General features: G+C 42.2%; 1 protein-coding gene across 3 annotated transcripts in view; it reads left to right on the forward strand.

The window, feature by feature from the left end:
* Positions 1-13,678, forward strand: part of wdfy4 (WDFY family member 4) — a 167,247-nt gene that overhangs the window by 130,535 nt on the left and 23,034 nt on the right. For all 3 annotated transcript variants that reach the window (XM_031835915.1, XM_031835916.1, XM_031835917.1), the window contains exons 55-58: positions 211-361; positions 561-652; positions 5,546-5,770; positions 5,938-6,058. In XM_031835915.1, coding sequence (XP_031691775.1) covers positions 211-361; positions 561-652; positions 5,546-5,770; positions 5,938-6,058 — 589 coding nt within the window. The remainder of the gene's footprint in view (positions 1-210; positions 362-560; positions 653-5,545; positions 5,771-5,937; positions 6,059-13,678) is intronic.

Here is a 13,678-nt window from a genome sequence, read left to right on the forward strand (position 1 = left end):
GCACACATGTGCACGAATGTGTGCACGCAAGAGCACGCGGACATACTGTACATTCTTACCCACTTCTTATGTCAATCCAGCCACACAAAGGTACAGGTAGCTTAAGTAACAATGAAATGCCTGTGTGAGTGAATGAGTGGACAGCTAAAGTTGATGTCGCTCTCTCTCTCTGTGTCTCTTTCTCTCTCTCTCTGTGTCTCTCTCTCTCAGGGAGGGTATGACATAGCAGAGAGGATGTTCCATAGTGTGATGAAGGACTGGGACTCCGCCTCCAGAGACAACATGAGCGATGTCAGAGAGCTGATCCCAGAGTTCTACTACCTACCTGACTTCCTGGTTAACACAAACCACTTCAAACTAGGTGTGTATTGTGTGTGTGTGTGTGTGTGTGTATTTTGATGGGGAATATCAAATCAAATCAAATTTATTTATATAGCCCTTCGTACATCAGCTGATATCTCAAAGTGCTGTACAGAAACCCAGCCTAAAACCCCAAACAGCAAGCAATGCAGGTGTAGAAGCACAATATGTATTCTGAAGATGGTTGTGTCTGTCTCCAGGCTGTATGCAGGACGGTACCACTCTAGGGGACGTTGTCCTCCCTCCCTGGGCTAAGGGAGACCCCCGGGAGTTCATCAGAGTTCACCGAGAGGTCAGTTGCCTTTCACGCATGCTGTTAGTTGTACACCAAACATATCTTCTAGTCTGCCGACCACGTAAAGTTGCCATGAATACAAGAAGTACAGTAGGATGAAACTGTTACATTATATTTTTTACCTGAGAAACATTCCCACAAACACCCACAGTGCATCACCCCTGGAAAAGTTTAGGGGTTAAGTGCCTTTCTAAGGGGGCACAATGGCTGGAGATAGCACAGGGATGGGGATGTCGGTTCTTGTCATTCTAATTCTATATTTTTAGGACTGACTGCTCTCAGTGTGCTAGTGTTTTAGCTGTTATCCATCTTAGTGGAGATATCCCTTATTCTTTAGGCCCAGTCACTTCTTAACAATTTTAAAGAAAGGGGTAAACATTCATGCTGTCCCGTTAAGTTGGGCTCGGGGTTGAACCAGAAAGAGTGAAATTGTTTTCTGCACTTAAATAGATAATCAGCTCTTGTGCTCATCAACAAATGCCTATTATAAATAGGTTAAAGCCTTGTTTTACTGTGTTTAAAACCACTGGCATTACAGGATAACAGGCTTTTCAGAGCCATTAAGAACACACACAATACACTCTCTCATAACTCTGATACTACTGCCTGACACTCGGGATGAATGCCTGCTCTCTCTCTCTCATTCTCTCTATTTTTCTCTCTCTTTTTTCCCCTTTCACTCTCGCTATATTTCCTCCCCCTCCACTCCAGGCCTGTATGGTGTTTATCAGTCTGTAATCTCATAAAATCTCATATTGCCTCCAATTCCCACCAAATTAGCTGTTTTAGCTGCATGTTTATTCTTCCTGATATGCAAATGAACTCCATATGGAACAATATGAACAATAGAAAGCAGTTATGAGACTGAGATCTGTTGTTATTAAGGTCTCCTTAACGGAGACTTCTGGTCATAATGTCCACTATTTCTAATGTTCAAAACATGTCTCTAATTCAAGCTAATTCAAGGCAAATGATTCTGTAATTCTGTGATTCGGTCGTGATGAGAGTATTAGCTCACAACATTTTCCTGCTCCTCACTTTTAAATGGACTCATGTAGGAAATCACACCTGAGTAATCTGATAGATACTGGGCTTTCTAATGAGTTTCTGTTTCCTTGTTCACACTTTGAGTCATAATTCAGAGGTTATAGAGGCTTAGATTAGTTTGTATCTCATACTGTTGCGGATGAATGATGGTTTTAGGGTTAACTCTCCTATCCGAGTTGCTCCTGGTTTGTATGTGGCTAGAAGGTCCTCCTCGTACATTTTCATATATTCAACTATACTGTAAATGCCAGTCAACAAAGAATTGGATGTTTCTTGAGTGCATTTATATTACTGTGCGTGTGTCTGTCTGTCCGTCCGTCCATCCATCCGTATGTTCATACAGTGGTTCCTTAACTAAAAGTTTGGAGATTATGCTGCGGGACATAGAGGTAATTTGTGGTTTAGTACAATACCCTGCGTCACTGCTTCAATGCTCCAGACCACCACAAGGGGGAGTTAGAGCTTATGCTTTTGAGAGCCATATAGATTGCAAAATAATTGGGAAGAGATTTTCAATGGCACGTTTTATGAATTGACACAAAATGTCCCGTCCCCCCTGAACAATAGTGTAAGAATTGCTTGTCCTCTGTCTTGCACGCACACCCAAAAAAATACACTTATTTTTTTGTTTCTACTTGATCAGAACAAGCTGTTACTGGATTGTAGCGTATTACTAATTAAAACTGTTGTAACACTAAGGTTTTAATTCTAAGAGAAACGAAAATGACCTGGACCTGGATGCCATGTACAGTATCGTAGTCTCTAAAAGGAAAAATATTACCACCGTCTCTTGCGCATGTCACTTTCCTTTTTATAATGCATCCTTATTTACAAAGCGATTATTATTATTAGATATTCTCACAGTGCATATTTGTAAACCCCAAACTCTAAAAGTAATTGGAAAGGTAGATACAACTTATTTGTGACATTGTGGTTCCTATAAAGAATGTAAACAAGATGCTGTGTTTTTATTTACAGTAGTGATGGACAGCTGGAGGCATTTTGAAAACAGGTTTTCAAACTCCTGTTTTTCACATGTACTGTAGCAAGTGTAGCCCATCATGCAAACAATGTTTCCTATTAGCAGGACAATAGACTCTTCATAGCCTGGCTACTGTAGGTGTGAAAATCCCCCAATTTGCTATGTATTTGATGCTTAAGTACTCTAAAGTGTTACATTTCTAACTCAAGACCTAATGCAACCGCAAATGATCAGAGAACCATATAGATTGCAAAATAGATGGGAAGAGATTCCAACTCACATGGTTTTGACATGCAACTCTTCAAAGCCCAGCTGCTGTAGGTGCAAAAATCCCCCAACAGTTCTTCATCAACATCTTTATGCTTTCATTAATAAAATAAAGAGAAAAAATACACTCAAAAAGCAGATGTTTATTTAAAATACATTTTAGTTGCACTTCAAATCAAATCCAATTGTATTTGTCACATACACATGGTTAGCAGATGTTAGTGCGAGTGTAGCGAAATGCTTGTGCTTCTAGTTCTGATGCAGTAATAACCAACAAGTAATCTAGCTAACAATTCAAAAACTACTACCTTATAGACACAAGTGTAAGGGGATAAAGAATATGTACATAAAGATATATGAATGAGTGATGGTACAGAGCGGCATAGGCAAGATACAGTAGATGGTATTGAGTGCAGTATATACATATGAGATGAGTATGTAAACAAAGTGGCATAGTTAAAGTGGCTAGTGATACATGTATTACATAAGGATGCAGTAGATGATATAGAGTACAGTATATATGTATACATATGAGATGAATAATGTAGGGTATGTAAACATTATATTAGGTAGCATTGTTTAAAGTGGCTAGTGATATATTTCATTTCCCATCAATTCCCATTATTAAAGTGGCTGGAGTTGAGTCAGTGTGTTGGCAGCAGCTTGGCAGCAGCAACATGTTAGTGGTGGCTGTATAACAGTCTGATGGCCTTGAGATAGAAGCTGTTTTTCAGTCTCTCGGTCCCAGCTTTGATGCACCTGTACTGACCTCGCCTTCTGGATGATAGCGGGGTGAACAGGCATTGGCTCGGGTGGTTGTTGTCCTTGATGATCTTTATGGCCTTCCTGTGACATCGGGTGGTGTAGGTGTCCTGGAGGGCAGGTTGCACAGGGCGGTTGCACAGGGCGGGCAGTTGCACAGGGCGGGGTCGAGACCCAGGGTCTCGAGCTTGATGACGAGTTTGGAGGGTACTATGGTGTTAAATGCCGAGCTGTAGTTGATGAACAGCATTCTCACATAGGTATTCCTCTTGTCCAGATGGGTTAGGGCAGTGTGCAGTGTGGTTGAGATTGCATCGTCTGTGGACCTATTTGGGCGGTAAGCAAATTGGAGTGGGTCTAGGGTGTCAGGTAGGGTGGAGGTGATATGGTCCTTGACTAGTCTCTCAAAGCACTTCATGATGACGGAAGTGAGTGCTACTGTTCCTAGGCTTTCATTGTAAATACAAATTCTTTCTTAACTGACTTGCCTAGTTAAATACTGTTAAATACTGTACTGTAGGCTTGGCAGAGTTACGGACTCATGTTTTCAGTTGATGCCAAACAAGTTAGATTGGGTTTAAATCAGGAGACCTATACATGTAGAGATTAAATACATATTTTGAGATATACTGTAGGCCTACCGTAGGTGTTGTAGGTCTTTTATTTATTTATTTATTTATTTATATTTTACAACATAAAGGTCTACTTACTCTGCTGGCGTCTTCAGCCAGTTTATGCCCTCATTTGCAATGCAAACCCGGGCAGCAGTGTGTTTTGGGTCATTGTCTGCATTTGGAGAAGAAAAAAAACATTTAGCCAAACAGCCAACATTAGGTACAATAATATAAATATAAATGTTTAGTTATGTTTAGGCCTATGTAAATAGACCTAAACATAACAAACTATTGCTATAAGTAGTCACTCAGCTGCTTGATGAAACCTTCCATCACCTCTGTGACAATGCTGCGGTTATTTCTTTGTCTTCCTTGCCTGGTGGTGGCCCGTCAGGAAGTCCAGAATCCAGTTGCAGAAGGAGGTGTTTGGTCCCAGGGTCCTTTGCTTATTGATGAGCTTTGAGGGCACTATGGTGTTGAACGCTGAGCTGTAGTCAATGAATGGCATTCTCACATAGGATTTGAAACAACTGTTTTAGCACCATTTCACGCTGCTCTGAGACAAGCATGGGACTGGTCTTGCTAAAACAATTAGATTTTTATTTTCACTGAATCGCCGTTTGGGTGTTGGTTAGCCTACAATTAGGGTGTGGAAACGGGCATGTTGTACAGTGCCAGGGTTTTGTTTTTCATAGATCACCGTAATATTAATCAAACTTTTGAAGTTACATTTAAAATCAATCCCATAAACTATGTTCTTACAAAAAACGTTTTAAAATTCTTTAGTACAGCCACTATTACAAAAAGTCATGCTTCTCAAAGATGCCCTCTCGTGGTCATACTAGCACTAACTAGCATTATATTATAGCATTGTATATAGACTTATTTTTCTACTGTATTATTGACTGTATGTTTGTTTTACTCCATGTGTAACTCTGTGTTGTTGTATGTGTCGAACTGCTTTGCTTTATCTTGGCCAGGTCGTAATTGTAAATGAGAACTTGTTCTCAACTTGCCTACCTGGTTAAATAAAGGTGAAAAAAAAAATTAATTTTTTTTTTTATGACAACAATGGTTGACAATTAAATAACGTGCCGTAGAATTCTGCGGCAGCCCTCAAGGTGTGTTGCAGTATGACACAACTTTTACAGGAAGAACCACTGTATGTGGGTGCATGTGCGTTTGTGTTGTATCTTACTATTTTGCTCTGTCCCCCAGGCTCTGGAGAGTGAGTATGTTAGCTCCCACCTCCACCTGTGGATCGACCTGATCTTTGGGCACTGCCAGCAGGGACCAGCCGCTGTAGAGTCCCTCAACACATTCCACCCCTACTTCTACGCCCAGAGAAGGAAAGGGACAAGGGGGCAGGATGCACTCAGAGACCCCCTTATCAAGAGTACCATCCAGGGATACGTCAATAACTTTGGACAGGTTCCCAAACAGGTAGGAACGAGAGAAGCCTTGACAATCTACCATTACACATATCTAGGAGGTACTGGTTGTAGAAATGGGGTATATTTCAGTTGGCTCTTGATTTGTGCCAGATTTAGCCAGTGATGGCCAAAGTGAGGGTTGTCTCTATGAATGACCTCTACCCTTTGACACCTCAGCTGTTCAACAAGCCCCACCCTCCTCGTGCCGGCTCAAAAAAGGAGGGATCAGCACCCGCCCAGCCAACCCCCTTTTTCTTTAGACTGGACAAGCTCAAACCCTCCATTCAACCATTCAAAGGTAAAGTTTCAATTATAACACGATCATAACATTACTCAAACTTTCAATCCCACACAAACCGTATCCAAGCACTTCTCTAACAATACCCCAAAACAGTAGAATCAGGAGTGCTGTGCTTTACTTTTCTGACTTTATTTTCCCTGTGGGGAAAAATTGTTTGCAGTACTATGTGGAAATCATAGAAGGCTGCTGAGAGGAGGACGTCTCATAATAATGAATGGAATGGTATCAAACCCATGGAAACCATGTGCTTGATGAGTTCGATCACCATCCCAAAAATTCAGTTCCAGCCATTGCTATGAGCCCGTCCTCCCCAATTAAGGTGCCACCAATCTCCTGTTGTGAATATTTAAAAGGCGTTACAAAGAACTAGACTTGTATACAGAAGTGCGAGCGTATGCAGTGTGTGTACGCAAGAAATACTCATGTATTTAATCATTTTCATTCACCTTATTATTTCAAAATAACGTTTTGTACCTCAATTATTTTATCTAACAGCGTTCCTCAATTATTTTATATACTAGATGGGCCAGGTCTATAGGGAGCAATAGGAAGAGGTTGGCTAGACACTCTTCATAGGGTAATTTACCCAGCACACACACACCTGCTACTACGGACCTACAATATTGAGATGGACCCACCAGCGAAGCCTTGCTTAATAATCGGATTGGCCATTCTGAAGGAGATGAGCTGAATGTGTGTGTATGTTGAGGCGATGCATACCTTCCTGCATATTACATCTCAGAATGTTGTCTGATCAAGAAGCATGTAGAGATGACTAGAGAGAAAGATATTAAGGTGATATTAAAGGATATTATTAAGGGTAATGCTGAAACATTCTCCAGGCTCTTTCTGCTTCCAGGGGATTTGGAAGGTAAAGGTGGCGATAGGAAAATAAATATTTTTCCCATCCAGGTTGGAGCAGATCAATTAAAGGCACAATTACAGGACGCCAGATACACAAACATCCTGATCCTTATAAAGGTGTATGTGTATCCCCTAGGGCAGGGTGGCAGTGTATGGTCTGCAATGCAATATGGGATATTAATTTAATTGAATGAAATTCAGCAGAAGTTGGGAAACTCTTTCATGTGATGGTTTTGAAGTAGGACTATTATTATTATTTTCCCAGGTAATTTGATCCATGTACTTGGTGGCAGAGATTAAGTGTAGCCGATACTACGCCATCTAAGTTTACTAAGGAACTCTTTCCATAAATATATAGCAAACAGATACAAACAATCTGGTGGGAGAGTGCAACCTGGTTCACACAGACTGGAGGCTGAGACTGAAATAACGCGAGGAGATTTTATGGAGTTACATTTTTTTAACCTTTATTTAACTAGGCAGGTCAGTTAAGAACAAATTCTTATTTTCAATGACGGTGGCTTAGGAACAGTGGGTTAACTGCCTTATTCAGGGGCAGAATGACATATTTTTACCTTGTCAGCTCGGGGATTCGATCTTGCAACCTTTCGGTTATTAGTCCAACCCCTAACCAATAGGTTACCTGCCGCCTATAACGAGTTCTAGGGGAGTCGTGTAAAGGCCACCCATAACATCCACATAACTGCAAGACAGAGACAACTGGTGACAGTATGATTGTCTGAATCACTGAATAACTCGGTCTATCAGTCCATATTATATCGTAAGGAATAACAGCAATTCAACCAGCTCAAGGACTAAACCTACTCAAATCAAAATGGTGCCAAACACTAAAGAAAAAAACATTCAAATCAATAGCTAAATTTAAACTGTAATGTTATTTGCGTAACCCTGGTTCTGATATATCACTATGGGGATTTTCTTTAGTGGATTCTATAACTGAAGTACCAATCACAGTCTGTTGGAGACTGACAGACTGGTAATTCTCTATCATGCCTCTCTTCATTGCGCTCTAGCGAGCAAGGAAACACAGTGAAATATCTCACTCATATTATCATAGAACCATGATTATGCAAGTAAAGCTAAGTTCTATTTGAAATATATTGTTTCGATATCTCACTATGGGGAAATAGACTACCCCCATATCGAGACATGCTCTCCAAAGCCAGACTATTTCCAACCCTTCAGAAGCTCTGACACTAAGGAAGTATATACCGACAAAAGTGCAGTGACATCCAGCAGGTAAAAACCTCATAAATGTATCAGGTGTGGTTCAAATAGCCATAGTGATAATCTATTGTTGAAGGAGATGCTTTTGGACCAGCGGAGGCTTCTGAGTTTAGGACGGCTCATAATAATGGAACGGAATGAATGGAATGGCATCAACACATGGAAAGCATGTGTTTGTTGTATTTGATACCATTCCACTAATTCCGCTGCAGGCATTACCATGAGGCTGTCCTCACCAATTAAGGTGCCACCAACCTCTAGGGATTCGAATAGTGCCCAAGAAGTGGTCATACTTCTGATGGAAGGAGCCCTTCCGGGCCGCAACCCTTACTGTCATTCTTTCCAAACATAACAGCCTCCTCTACCCAAAAGGACAGTGAGAGAGAGGCCTCCCCTTGCAGGTAGGTGCCCAAGAAACAAAGAGGTAGTTCTAGCTCTTCTCCAATACTCTCGCTCCATCCAAGTTAAGACGAAACAAGCATAGTTGTTGCTAACCTTGTGCATAAAAGTTGGGGTCAGGTTACAAGGTAACCTAGGAGAACCCGGGGCAACTGTAGGCACGAATTGTGGACTGATATGTCGTGCAGAGCTCACTCGCTTGCAGGCGGGCAGACTGCACAGAAGGAGAGGTGTTACCTCTCCGCACTTTCCATCGGCTGTCAGGAAGCCTCATGCGCAATAGAAAAGTCCCAAGACTGGGCTAAAGGCCTGGAGACTAGGCGCCTGGAGACTAGGCGCAAGCGATGCGCATACTCTTTCAACGACATGCGCAGACCAGCTGGCTGGAGTGTTTACGGACATATTCAATCTCTCCTATCCCAGTCTTCTGTCCCCACATGATTCAAGATGTACACCATTGTTCCTGTACCCATGAAAGCAAAGGTAAATGAACTAAATGACTATCGCCCCGTAGCACTCACTTCTGTCATCTTGAAGTGCTTTGAGAGGCTAGTTAAGGATCATATCACCTGTACCTTACCTGATACCCTAGACCCACTTTAATTTGCATATAGCCCCAATAGATCCACAGACAATGCAATTGTCACCATACTGCACACTGCCCTATCCCATCTGGACAAGAGGAATACCTATGTAAGAATGCTGGTCATTGACTATAGCTCAGCCTTCAATACCATAGTACCTTCCAAGCTCATCATTAAGCTTGGGGCCCTGGGTCTGAACCCTGCCCTGTGCAACTGGGTCCTGGACTTCCTGACGGTTCAGCCCCAGGTGGTGAAGGTAGGAAACACCCCCACTTCGCTGATCCTCAACACAGGGACCCCACAAGGGTGCGTACTCAGCCCCCTCCTGTACTCCTTGCTCACCCATGACTGCGTGGCCACGCATGCCTCCATTTCAATCATTACGTTTGCAGACGACACAACAGTTGTAGGCCTGATTACCAACAATGACAAGAAAGACTATAGGGAGGAGGTGAGGACCCTGGCGGAGTGGTACCAGGAAAATAACCTCTCCCTCAACGTCAACAAAATGAAAGAGCTGATCGTGGACTTCAGGAAACAGCAGAGAGAGCAGTGAAGAAGGTAAAAAGCAACAGCATCTCTTCAACCTCAGGAGGCTGAAGAAATTTGGCTTGGCCCCTAAGATCTTCACAAACTTTTACAGATGCACAATTGAGAGCATCCTGTTGAGCTGTATCACCGCCTGGTACGGCAACAGCACTACCCACAACCGCAGGGCTCTCCAGAGGGTGGTGCGGTCTCCCCAACACATCACCGGCGGCGCACTGCCTGCCCTCCAGGACACCTACAGCACCCGATGTCACAGGATGGCCAAAAAGATCATCAAGGACATCAACCACCCGAGCCACGGCCTGTTCACCCTCCTACCATCCAGAAGGTGAGGTCAGTACAGATGAATCAAAGCTGTGACCAAGAGACATCAGACTGTTAAATAGCCATCATTAGCCTGCACCTTAGAGGCTCCTGCCCTATATACATTGACATGGAATCACTGGTCACTTTATAAATGGAACACTGGTCACTTTATAAATGGAACACTAGTCACTTTAATAATGTTTACATACTGCTTTACTCATTTCAAATGTATATAAGGTATTCTATTCTACTGTGTTTTAGTCAATGCCACGTCAACATTGATTTTCCTAATATTTATATATTTCTTAACTCCATTCTTTAACTTTAGATTTGTTTGTATTGTTGTGAATTGTTAGGTATTCCTGCACTGTTGGAGCTAGGAACACAAGAATCTCACTACACCTGCAGTAACATCTGCTAAATATGTGTATGTGACCAATACAATTTGATTTGATTTGATATAACCATACTGTGTAACTATCAGAGCCTGCATGACAGGCCAAGATAGTGGTTTAATAAACAGAACACTTCAAGTTGACAAAAATGATCTGTTCAGGTCATATCACTTCTCAGAAGAGCATTACTAATTTCCACAGTGAGCGTAAAGAGAGGCGCTTTTGATGATCTCAAGTGGCATATTTGTCGCATTCAGTCTTTACCTCTCATGGGCCACACCCAGAAGGTCATAGTGCTAGGTGAGGGTGGTAAATTTTTCTGTGCGCATGGGACTGACGATCCTTGCGTAATGGCAACCGCCAGGGATGGTTGTAAGCAAGAGAGTGATATTCACCAACCATCTCCATCGCCGAGGGGGCTTGAAGATGAGAGATAAGATAATCTGTATAGATGGGTGGTTATTTGCAACGTCACAAAAGACGGTGTGCAACAGAAGTGAGCATGTTGTTGTGATTCTGGATGGCCAGATTGCTAGCATGAATGATAAGAACCTGCCACGTGGGGAATCGTAAATGGCTCATTTCAGCTTGTTTCGTCTTGTTCTGAGTGATTTCATGTCAATGCTAATATGGATCAAATTCGCTAGCTAGCTAACCAACAACTGTAACGATGTACAGTGCCTTGCGAAAGTATTCGGCCCCCTTGAACTTTGCGACCTTTTGCCACATTTCAGGCTTCAAACATAAAGATATAAAACTGTATTTTTTTGTGAAGAATCAACAACAAGTGGGACACAATCATGAAGTGGAACGACATTTATTGGATATTTCAAACTTTTTTAACAAATCAAAAACTGAAAAATTGGCCGTGCAAAATTATTCAGCCCCTTTACTTTCAGTGCAGCAAACTCTCTCCAGAAGTTCAGTGAGGATCTCTGAATGATCCAATGTTGACCTAAATGACTAATGATAATAAATACAATCCACCTGTGTGTAATCAAGTCTCCGTATAAATGCACCTGCACTGTGATAGTCTCAGAGGTCCGTTAAAAGCGCAGAGAGCATCATGAAGAACAAGGAACACACCAGGCAGGTCCGAGATACTGTTGTGAAGAAGTTTAAAGCTGGATTTCGATACAAAAAGATTTCCCAAGCTTTAAATATCCCAAGGAGCACTGTGCAAGCGATAATATTGAAATGGAAGGAGTATCAGACCACTGCAAATCTACCAAGACCTGGCCGTCCCTCTAAACTTTCAGCTCATACAAGGAGAAGACTGATCGGAGATGCAGCCAAGAGGCCCATGATCACTCTGGATGAACTGCAGAGATCTACAGCTGAGGTGGGAGACTCTGTCCATAGGACAACAATCAGTCGTATATTGCACACATCTGGCCTTTATGGAAGAGTGGCAAGAAGAAAGCCATTTCTTAAAGATATCCATAAAAAGTGTTGTTTAAAGTTTGCCACAAGCCACCTGGGAGACACACCAAACATGTGGAAGAAGGTGCTGTGGTCAGATGAAACCAGAATTGAACTTTTTGGCAACAATGCAAAACGTTATGTTTGGCGTAAAAGCAACACAGCTCATCACCCTGAACACTCCATCTCCACTGTCAAACATGGTGGTGGCATCATCATGGTTTGGGCCTGCTTTTCTTCAGCAGGGACAGGGAAGATGGTTAAAATTGATGGGAAGATGGATGGAGCCAAATACAGGACCATTCTGGAAGAAAACCTGATGGAGTCTGTAAAAGACCTGAGACTGGGATGGAGATTTGTCTTCCAACAAGACAATGATCCAAAACATAAAGCAAAATCTACAATGGAATGGTCGCAAAGTTCAAGGGGGCCGAATACTTTCACAAGGCACTGTATTTGAGAGGAACAAGTGCTTATTGTGCAAATGTTTTTGTCAACACAGACTGGTGCGCGATGACCATACTATTTTCCAGGAGAGTTTTCATTTGTATTTTTCATTGCAGTATATTTACCACCACAAACCGATGCTGGCACTAAGACCACACTGAGCGAGCTGTATAAGGCCATAAGAAAACAAGAAAAAGCTCATCCAGAAGAGGCGCTCCTAGTGGCCGTGGACTTTAATGTAGGCAAACTTAAATCTGTTTTAGCTCATTTCTACCAGCACATCACATGTGCAACCAGAGGAAACAAAACTCTAGACCACCTTCACTCCACACACAGAGACGCATACAAATCTCTCCCTCGCCCTCCATTTGGTAAATCTGACCATAATTCTATCCTGCTGATTCCTGCTTACATGCAAAAACTGAAGCAGGAAATACCAGTGACGCGCTCAATACGGAAGTGGTCATATGATGTGGATGCTACGCTACAGGACTGTTTTGCTAGCACAGACTGGAATATATTCCGGGATTTATCCAATGGCATTGAGTAGTGTGTCACCTCAGTCACCGGCTTCATCAATAACTACATGGACGACGTCGTCCCCACAGTGACTGTATGTACATATCCCAACCAGAAGCCATGGATTACAGGCAACATCTGTACTGAGCTAAAGGCTAGAGCTGCTACTTTCAAGGAGTGGGACACTAATCTGGACGCTTTTAAGAAATCCTGATATTCCCTGAGACGAACCATCAAATATACCAGAGCAGCTCTATATTATTGAAACAATGTTGCGATTGTTTGTGAGAAAACCAACAGGTGTGGTTCCCATGGAGTAAAGATTCTATTGGGGAAAGGTTCCCATGGAGGTTGCCAAGGAAGCCAAAAAGGGGATTTAATTAAAACAATTATTTCACCTTTATTTAACCAGATAAGCCAGTTGAGAACAAGTTCTCATTTACAACTGCGACCTGGACAAGATAAAGCAAAGCATTGCGACACAGCCAACACATGGGATAAACAAACATACAGTCAATAACACAATAGAAAAAGTCTATATACAGTGTGTGCAAATGTAGTAAGATTAGGGAGGTAAGGCAATAAAAGGCAAGTGGCGAATGACAATTTAGCAATTAAACACTGGAGTGATAGATTAATGTGCAAGTAGAGATACTGGGGTGCAAAGGAGCAAAACAATTAATTTGAATATGCAGATGAGGTAGTTGGGTGGGCTATTTACAGATGAGCTGTGTACAGGTGCAGATGTGTGTACAGGAGTGAGGTGTGTGTGTGTGCCCAGGTTGCGACATTACCGCTAGTCCAGGCAAGCTACCAGAGCTGCTTTCTGATTTCTCTATTGTCTGTTGCCTGTCCCAGTAGGCCAGATAGTTTTTGGGGACAGA

This window comes from Oncorhynchus kisutch, linkage group LG11, assembly GCF_002021735.2.
Source record: "Oncorhynchus kisutch isolate 150728-3 linkage group LG11, Okis_V2, whole genome shotgun sequence".
Lineage (NCBI taxonomy): Eukaryota > Metazoa > Chordata > Actinopteri > Salmoniformes > Salmonidae > Oncorhynchus > Oncorhynchus kisutch.